This window comes from Harpia harpyja, chromosome 16, assembly GCF_026419915.1.
Source record: "Harpia harpyja isolate bHarHar1 chromosome 16, bHarHar1 primary haplotype, whole genome shotgun sequence".
NCBI lineage: Eukaryota > Metazoa > Chordata > Aves > Accipitriformes > Accipitridae > Harpia > Harpia harpyja.
This window is the reverse complement of record NC_068955.1, coordinates 27998155-28007896: the sequence shown is the minus strand read 5'-3', so window position 1 is coordinate 28007896 and position 9742 is coordinate 27998155. Positions and strand designations below refer to the sequence as shown.

Below are 9742 nucleotides of genomic sequence, written 5' to 3'. Positions count from 1 at the left end.
TGATCATGCTGCAACGAACTTCCCTCCTCTGTCAAAGCAGTGGCTCAGGGCCACCGGTTTGAGAATCTAGCTGTAACACCACGGTTTAGGTAGCTCTAAATCATCAAAGGCAGCTTCACATTTGGGAAAGGGATTACAGATGTTGCTGAATACAGAATAAAAGCGACAGAGCTTTGGGCATTTAGCAAATGTTACTGCGCTGCAACAAACCCACCGAGGCAGTACAGAAACTTTAGGAAATGAACCACCCAAGAGGTGACATAGTCTTTCGCTTTTTGTTTTTTAAAATCCTGAGAAGTGCAGCATTGCCCTCTTGTGGTAATAAAGGAGAACAACTAATAACAGTATCTTTAATTTAATGTTTAACTTCCGGTATTCATTATAAATACTTACAGACTCAAAAGAAATCCACATCAGAAAATGAGAACAATTATTAGACTCATAATAAAACAGCTTTCTTGCTATAAGTATACAGGGTTTATAAAGGTTTCTATTTTTTTACCTAGTGTGACAAAATGCTTCGATTTCTAAGGACCCGCTGTGAATCTGCTTTCTTTTTTGAAAAAGGCACTAAATCCCAAAGCAGTTCAAAAGTCATTAGGAAACCGAAGAGAAATGCTGTCACCCACATATTCAAATATATATATTTATGAACAGCTTTCTACATGAGGACTTAGAGAAAAGTTTAATTGGAGAGCTTGAAATAAGCGTCAAAAACAACACATGGGCACCTGAGCTGTGCCTAAGCCAGTCATACGCAGACATACATACACCAACTGACCAGACAGCATACGCATACTGACTGACTATGTGTAAGGAGGTCACTTCCATGTGAGAAAACCCATCTCACTCCCTTGACAGGGAAGCAATAAAACATGCACATAAAACAAACAAAAAAATTGGCCAAAACTTAGTGTTCGGAGTTAGTTCTTAAGTTTCTTAGTGTATGTTTCCACATCTCTTCTCCCACGATGGCAAAGTACTGCTGAGTCTTCATATGCAAACAGCAAAAGCCACATGATGAGTAAGTGCCACTCAACTGCAGAAACTGGCAAGTTATTGGCAGTAAACATCAATCACCTTGTCTTCAGAATTCATACTTCTTTATCCAACCTGCCACTAAAGACAAAAACAAAACACACTGCAGGTTTGTATGAAGATAGGGGAAAGAAAGGAAAAAAACCAACCAAACAAACAAAAACCCCAAACACCACAAGGCTGTCTGAAGACAGTAAATTCCCCATTCTAACACCTTTTACGTCCAACAAATTCAGCCCACCCGTGGCAGCTTATACAAACTCCTGCCCCCCGAGTCATATACAGCAATGCGGGTAAGAGATGAAGGTTTACGAAGCTTGTGTTTCGACAGCCACATGCATCTATTGCCTTGGAAAGATTCTAATTCTTAATCAAATCTCTGCCTGGCTTTCTGAGACAAGGTTTGCATTAGGAAAGTAGTAGCAGTAGCTGTAAAGTTCATCAGCATCTGTGCCAACACTGTATATTTCTTTTGTAAAGAGAGAGAGAGAGAACCTGAAACCCAAAGCCATTACCCTACTTAGTTCAAGCATTTCCTATCAGCTCTGAGGGAAGAGAGATAATCTCAACCAGCACTGAAAACGGACACTGGGTTCAGGTCAACTCAGTGAGGAGGTCCCCTGTGCCCAGAGTACTGTCAAACTGATGCATCATAGGTGCAGAAACTGGGGAAGAAGAGCGGCGGGGGAAACAAGCTCTCTGCCATCCTTGCTGTCTTTGTGTCCCAGAAATGACATCTCATCGAGAACACTGCATGATAACGACACGTGCTTCCATTTCTATTCCTTTTCCCTTCCTCTTGGTTCTTCCTCACGTTATTCCATCTTGTAGGCAACAAAACAGGATTTTCTCAGTGCATATACGGACAGTGGCATCATGTTGTTTCTTTTTTAAACTTACCCTCAGTCCTCCTTCTCCTCCAGAACCTGAAGCTGCAATTCTTTTTTCTATTTCTTCCTGTTTCTTTTTCTTTTGCTCTACAGAGTAAGCGTTCTTAATACCTCGAGAGGAAGCCTGGGAGAAAACACATTTGGGTAAGACCAGTTAGCTATTTTTCCGGATAGAAACCGAACTGCAACTCTTGGCAACACCATTTTGTGAACTCTGGTTTGCGTGAAAAGACTGAAACGTTAAGTAATGCTACTATTACATAAACACAGACCTTTCAGGATACTTCTTTGTGCTGTCAACTCTTGGTCCCATAGGTATGTGAGGGTGTTTTTGCTTCGTATCGTTATTACATCCAGGTGAACGCACCTAATGCAATTACATGTATCTGCTTTGCATCCTAAGATGCAGAACCAGAACCTCCCTTCCCAGAAGTCCCATAATTTTTTAGTCTATGGTTCTTTTCCAGCGTCAGGGCCTATTCTTGCCCTCACAAACAGAATTAACTGGGAAGAGATGACTTGGGCAGACGAAACTTCCAAGAACTTCAGCTGTTTCGTTATCAGTTCACTTCTATGTCTTTTTATCAGAAGGCTACCTAGAGATAGGACACAGATGATGGAAATCATAAAGACGGCTTCTGTTCTAACACTCGATAAGTGGACAGAGAAAGTCACAAGCTCTGTATAGCTACTACAGAAATTGAGGGGAACTTTACATGCAGGGGAGAAAAAAGGTTGCGTTAGTAGTGCTAGCCCAGGCTGTAGGAAATCCAACTTCTAAACTGTGATCTGTGAGAAATAACCTGTGTGATAGCCTACCCTTCAAACTTCACAGGATGTGTGGATAGCAGTAGTACACAGATGAGAAACGTGTTGTCAACTGCCTGCTGCACAGCCTGGTGATGATGGTCTAATGAAGAACTAGACTAGATGGCAGGAGTATCAGAACTACAGACAAACAGTTAACACTGTAAACCTAGAAAGAAAATGTTTTAAAAACTGATTCTTAGCTAAGTTTAGGGTTATGATACTACAGCATAAGCTATACAAAAGACGTGAAAATCTACCAAGGGAAAACAGCAATGCTCTCACCTGAAATTCAAGGCCCTGATGACAAGCACAATTCACAATGGGCTACTAAGGCAAATCTTACCAACAAATACTAACGTACTGAGCCCCTGTGACGTCTAGCTTTTAGGCAACTGGCCTTCCAAGCGAGTTAGGTACGCAGACTGTCTCTACAGCACCCCTAAAGGAAGAACACCTCACAAGACTTCAGGCTGAATACTGAGCAGTTAAGAAGCATGTACAGGAAAACGCTAAGCAGAGAAGGACATCTGATCTACTCCCTTGTCTCTCATGAGGGGGGAAACTGAATTAGGCTGCTTGCAGGACACCTCCGTTACCTGACATTCAGAGGCTGAAATGCTCTCAAAGGTAGTCCTGAAAAATCCTGGTAGATGTTTTATCTCTTTGTCTTTTAAGAAAACAAAAAGTAACAGAGTGATAGTTCCATTTTTCTTTAGCAGCTTAAGGGCTACCGTAGAACTTCAAAGCCATCCATAACTCAAGTTGCTTCTTTTCTCCTTTCTCCCAGAAAAGCTTTTTAGCAATTTAAGAGCTAGATGGGGATGTTCCCCTTTCACGTGCTTCTCAAAAGTGTACTTCCTACAGTTACGCTGAAAAAAACCTTTGCAATTTAAGATTATGCGTAGATTGCTTTTAGTATGTAGTCTGACACAAAATCAAGAGTTTTTCAAGAAGGACTCCGAAGCATCACTCGGCTGTTGCTCCAGTTATTCACCAAACTCCCTTAAAACCAGGTCAATGTGGTCCTCATCAATAATGGTTGACTTTTAATTCAGTATGTAATGTCACTAACACTCATACAAACAATACATTCCTTTCTCTTCATAGTTCAGCTGTGGTCTCTAAGATACACTTGGTAGATTTGGTATGGTGTATGTTATAAGCTTTTTTGAGAGGTACGGAAAGGAAGAAATAGGCTAGCTAGTTTTACATCCTGCTAGAACACTCGTATCCTACCTCTTCTAACTTTAAGGGTATTGCAGTAGTTAAAGCTTAGCAACCTTAAAAAGGCAGAGTAAATTAATACTTCTTCTTTGCTGGAATTTGAGCTGAGGTTTCAAACGTGCTCAATTGTTGCCACGTTGATAAACTGAACTTGCAAGTCCCCATAACCTGCATATTTGTAAGACAAGTCCAAGTGCAGTACCACTTGAAATTGCTGCCACAATTGTTTGACAACTCTGGTTTGAAATACTTCTCAATCTCTTGTTTTCAAGCCTTATAATGAGGAAAAAAAAAAAAAATGTCAAACTCGCTCTTCCAATTCTTAGGCTGTTTTTTTAACTACTGCAAAACTTCTCCCATCCAAACAAGACCAGTTATCTTGCAGTGGTCCTTGAGCGCCTACCTAGCTGTGAAACTCTACTGTAAATATATAGAAAAAATGGCATAAAGGTAAACCATTAATGATACTATGAAAATATTTAATGACAATTCCCACAATCAGGCATGATATCCAGTGTTCCCCCAGGGGCCCTAGCTGTTTTCCCCATTAACCAGTTACCTAAACATATGTTGAATAAATGGTATTTTATCAGACGTTACCTCCATCTGCCTCTTTTCAGCAGCTTCTGCTAGCTGTCTTCTTTTTATTTCCTAAATAAAACGTGAAAGACAGTGAAATTCTATTCCAATACAGTCTGTGCATTCTTTTGAAAGTCTTGATTTTTAAAAATGACTCAAGTCTGTAACGCGAAATGCCAACCTTAAGTCAATTAGCATCATCCTTCCCTCCACTGCCAGGCTGCAAGAACCAAGTGTTTTCAGTGACTAATCTGCTACAACAGCAGCTGCTGACATATCTGCAGTCCAATCCCACCAGAAATCTGTATTCAGCTTGTCTGCATCACGCCTCCGCTCCAGAAAAATTCAGACGGGAACGGGAAGGCACGCAGCGTGTGAAATGTCCTTTTGGACTCCGAAAAGGGGAACGCTCGCTCCTCCAGGCCCGAGGGGCTCCGGTCCCGCTCCCCTCAGCCCCCTGAGGTGAGGGGTACCAAGGCACGGAGGTGGGCTCCTGCCCGCGCAGCAGCAGCAATGTCACCCGAGGAAGGTGAGCCGAGAAGCGAGCATCGCTGTGCGCTAGGGAGACGAGCACAGTTTTCCCCGTTTCTGGTTAAAATGGGGGTCGTCTTGGCCCCCGGTATGGCACGAAGCCCCTTCACGTGAAACCCCCGGTCCCCACACAAGTGCCCAGGAGCGAGACGTGGGCCAGAACCGAGGGAGGGAGGCTGCGGGCTGCCCCGGCACCTCCCCTGCCCAGGCCAGGCGGCCGAGCCCCGGAGGAGGAGCACAGCCGCTGCCGGGGACCCTCACTCCTCCCGGGGCGCTGCGGCAGCCGTGAGGCCTTTCGCCGAGGGCCTGCCGCGGAGCGCCGGCGGCAGCGCAGGGAGGCCCGGCCTCCATTTTGAGGAAGGCGGCCCGTTCCCGCCGCCGCTCCCCCGCCGCGGCGGGCAGGGCCGCTGCTCCCCGCGCTCGTCCCCCGGTTCCCGGTGCCTCCGGGCGTCACCGCCCGCTTACAAACAACCGGGCGGAAAGCCAAGAGGGGGGGGAAGGAAGGGAGGGGAAGCCGCCCCCGGCCCCGCACTCACCGGGTCGGGCGTTTCCACCACGTCCTTCACGGCACCCCCCATGCAGGGCAGGCACAGCCCCATGGCGGGCCCCACCACCGGCAGGGCCGGCGATCGGTGAGGGGGAGGCGGCGGCCGGGGCGGAGGAGGCGGCGGCGGCAGCGGCTCCGCCCGCGGCCCTCGCCAAGCGCCGCGTTCCGGCAGGGCCCGCCCCGTCATGGGGCCGGCGGGGGCGGGCATGGCCGGCTGAGGGCCGGGGAGGAGCGGGGCGGTGGTGGCTGTGGCGGGCTAGTGCCGTAGGAACCGCCACTGCGTGTTTTCAAGGTGCGCTTCCCGAGGCAGCGCAGACGAATTCAGCCAAAAAGCACGGGGCTGGGCTGTGTTCTACTAGTGCTGTCACACACAACCGCCCCGGGGAGCCGGCTGCCCCGGTGGTGCAGGCCAGAGAGCTCGCTATCAATCCTCACCTGGCTCTCGGAATACAGCCAGGCTAACTCCTCGCTCCTACAGAGCCCAAATTACCCCCAAATCTGAATCTGCGTCTAATTTTCAAGCTGTCGCTGCCTATCACTGTATCTGAACACATGGAGATCCCGTTGTATTAATTTCAAATTACGCATCCTGAGCGTTTCGTTAAGCTCCGTGCCCCGGTCCCGCCGTGGGCGAGGGGCTCTCTCAGGCCAGGTGTCACCCTCCCGGTTCGAAGCTCTACCACCCTCCTGGTGGGGTCCCGAAGGTTCTTCGGAAAAGCTTAGTGCCGGCTTGCCGACGGGCAAAGCCCCAAGTGCCGGCCTTCGCTTGCAGCCGTCCTTCCCCGGGGCAGGAGCACGATCGGACCGGTGAAGGCGCCTTGGGGGAACGGCGGGGTTGGGGAGGGACACACACACACACACACGGTACGGACCTGCGCAGCCCGCTCCTTGTACGTGTCTCATCCAGCAGCCTTCGGCCTTTTTGGCTCGGACGCGCAGCCGAGGGAAGCGGTTCTTCGCGTTTCTTTGCTGATCATTTATGTTCATCCTGAGGTGAACGCGATTTTTCTTTTTGTTTCCTATTTTAATGTTTTTAAAGGCTCGTGCCACTTAGAAAGCTCCTGGGTTTAGATGGATTAATGCTTTATTTCGCGTTCAGTCGTTCGTCCTCTTTGAAATGGTTTGCTGTGGCTTACTGGCAGGAACTGCCGTGCAAGACTTTCTTTCCTTGCTGGCCTTCATTGGAAAACTCGGTATCACTAAACAGAGGAAACCAAAAGTCTTTTCCTCTTTTCTGGCTCCTCCGCTGTTTCTCTTTCTTTGTCTTAAAATTTTGCTACCTTCTCTTCTAGCTATTTATAGTAGACTCCGGCATTACCCTATTCAACAACATTTCCTGAATTTGAGTGTTAGTGTATACGTCCGTCCCCAAGGGTTATATGAAGAGTATAATGTATATTCTTCATAAACAATGCAACATCTACACAGCTTCTTTCCTGCCTCTGTGATTTTGAACAAGGTATATGGTTTTGCACCAACGTTCTCGTCCTGTGATTTATTCCACAAGCCCGTGATGTCATACCTTATTGTAAAGTACTAATTTTAAGTTCTTGTGTTTGCTCCCTGCAGCCATAATTAGCCGTCAGAGAGGGTTATCGCATTGCAAAACTAAGTACTTTACACAAGTCACAACACGGTCCTGGGCTTTCTGAACTGGACATCAAAAGTCGCTGTCATCGTGGGAGACTGATGAGGCTGGTGGAAGGGAGAGCAGGAGGGGGCTCACCTGCTGCGGGCCCCTCGCTAGCGAGGCTGCGATTGTCTGCAGGAGTGCACAAAAGCTCTAGCAGAGCAGCTGGGTTGTGTTGTGTTGTCCTAGGAGCTGCAGCAGAGGTGCTGTGACTTTCCTGCTGCATGGTGTAGTGGGTTATGATTTAACTTTCTGCTTTGTAATGAAAGCGTTTTTGTTTTTTTTTTTTCATTTTATTTTTAAAGCATCAAGATGCTATTGTTTTATGGTTATGTGGATTAAGTGCATAGTGTTTGTCAAGCTTCAGGTTAGGACTGAGGGGTTCTTGGCTGGCTGCAGTCCCCATTTGATCCATCAGTTGATAATCCCAGAGTGTGGCTAAAATACGCTTTGCTGCCTGTAAAAGATTTAGAGGAACATTGAAACACGCTTGGACAGAACTCTGCATAGAAAAAGAGAGCACAGCTTTCTGGTAGTATGAGCTGGTAAGACATACAACTGAAAAGGTGAGTGGTTCAAGCAAAACTTCAGTTCTTTTGAAGTGCCTGCATAAGGTAGTCAGAAAGTTGTTTATTGGGAAGTAGCAGGAACTATGGTAGCGACTTCTTGTTCTACAGCAAAGGGCTTATAGGTTATCACTGAGGGTTTTCAAGGCTGATGTTTTTACTGCTGAAGTTTTAGGGATAACCTTTCAGTAAAGTCACTTAGATTGAGGTCCTTTAGTAACTGGTTCTTGTTGAGACTTCCCAGAATGAGCTTAAAGAAATTCTCAGGATGTGTAATTTGAAATTAATTCTACAGGATCTCTGTGTGTTCAGATACATTGATAGGTAGCGATAGCTTGAAAATTAGGCACAGATTCAGATTTGGGGGGTAATTTGGGCTCTGTAGGAGCGAGGAGTTAGCCTGGCTGTATTCCAAGAGCCGGGTGAAGATTGATAGCCAGCTCTCTGGCCTGCACCACTGGGGCAGCCGGCTCCCCGGGGCGGTTGTGTGTGACAGCACTAGTAGAACACAGCCCAGCCCTGTGCTTTTTGGCTGAATTCGTCTGCGCTGCCTCGGGAAGCGTATCTGAAAACATGCAGTAGCAGTTACCCATCTTTCTTTTTTTAACAGTCTCCTAATCCTTACCACCCAATCTCTGCTATTCTTTCTCCTGGAAGCTTACTCCCCGTGTTGGGTGTGAACAGTGCAGAGCATCCCTCTGGTTTTTGGAGTAAAGCTCATCTTCATAAACACAACAGCAATCACTTGACAGAGCAAAGTGTGCCCTTCTCCATTACAGGTTGCAGTGCTCTTTGATTAATTGCCTGCTGAGTATTTTGTGGTGCTGTGAGATCAGATATATTAATGCCTGGTAGCTCAATAGTAAGAGATGATAGGAGTCTTCTATTTGTTTTAGTGCTTTGGGGTCAATTTTGTCCGCTTCCCTCACCCTGCTAAATAATACTGTAGTGGAATAACACATTAGTTATGTAATCAGCTTAAAAAGAAACATAACACTGACATTAATAGTCGTAGCACATGGTTTTTAAATGGGGTTGCTAAGCTGACTGATTTTAATTTTTTTATTCTTGTGATGAATTGTGTATAGTGAGTTTTGAATATCTGATTTAACAAGAAATACAATTTTAAAATGTCGGTGACCTTTCCGCGGGTTTTTGGCAGCTCATTAGAAGATTTTGCAATTTGTTAATTGGTTAATTTGTAACGGTTTAGTTATGGTGGCATTTGTGCAGGAATGGTATTGAATTGCATCTTAATCTGACTTTATCAATGTTGATTAGTCTCTAGCTCTTATTTTCTCAAAAGCCAGCAGGTGGTACTATTGACACAAAAATTTCCTGTATTTCCCAGATCTATAACCACGCCTTTGATTTATTGTTTTGTTTTGGTATTATGGGCAGTGTGGCTTTGAATAGGAATGAAGATGCTACTATCTGTTAGACTTCTGGAAGTGTCAGAAAGCTTTTCACAACAACCGACAAGGACTGCAGGGGGAAAAAGGCAGTTTTTACCCTGCTCTATTGTGTGTGCAGGATAATGGAGGTACAAGGGAAATTGCTTCAAGAACCCTGGCCATGTGACTCACAGGTTGATGACTTTCACTTCCAGGGTGAAAATTAGCCTTTACATGTACTTAGTCTGCCCCGTAAATGTCTTTTTCAATACTTCCGTCTTCTGAAACGCTTCGTGCTGTTGTACCACTGCAAAAGAGAATCTATCGAGTACGGGGTCTAAGGGGGGCACAGTAACTGTAGTGTTGACCTTTGAACGTGGGAACTTACTGATAATGGAGGATTCATGTTATTACTATTGCACGTAAAGCTAGAGAGAGAACCCATTTCTGACTGATAGTTTAGAAAGTTATCATGCTTATTTAATCATTTAAAAAGAAAAGTGAAACTCATTAGCGATTAAAGTTGGGATTTA

The 9742-nt window shown here is 45.8% G+C and overlaps 1 protein-coding gene across 1 annotated transcript; it reads right to left on the bottom strand.

Annotated features, from left to right (window-relative positions):
* Window positions 1-339: 339 nt before the first annotated feature.
* On the bottom strand, window positions 340-5817 carry SVIP (small VCP interacting protein). The gene is made up of 4 exons (XM_052811627.1): window positions 5609-5817; window positions 4563-4613; window positions 1939-2052; window positions 340-1119 (listed from the first exon to the last, which is right to left on the bottom strand). The coding sequence occupies exons 1-4, from the start codon at window positions 5804-5806 to the stop codon at window positions 1105-1107; spliced, it is 378 nt and encodes a 125-aa protein (XP_052667587.1). The 5' UTR covers window positions 5807-5817; the 3' UTR covers window positions 340-1104.
* Window positions 5818-9742: the final 3925 nt, after the last annotated feature.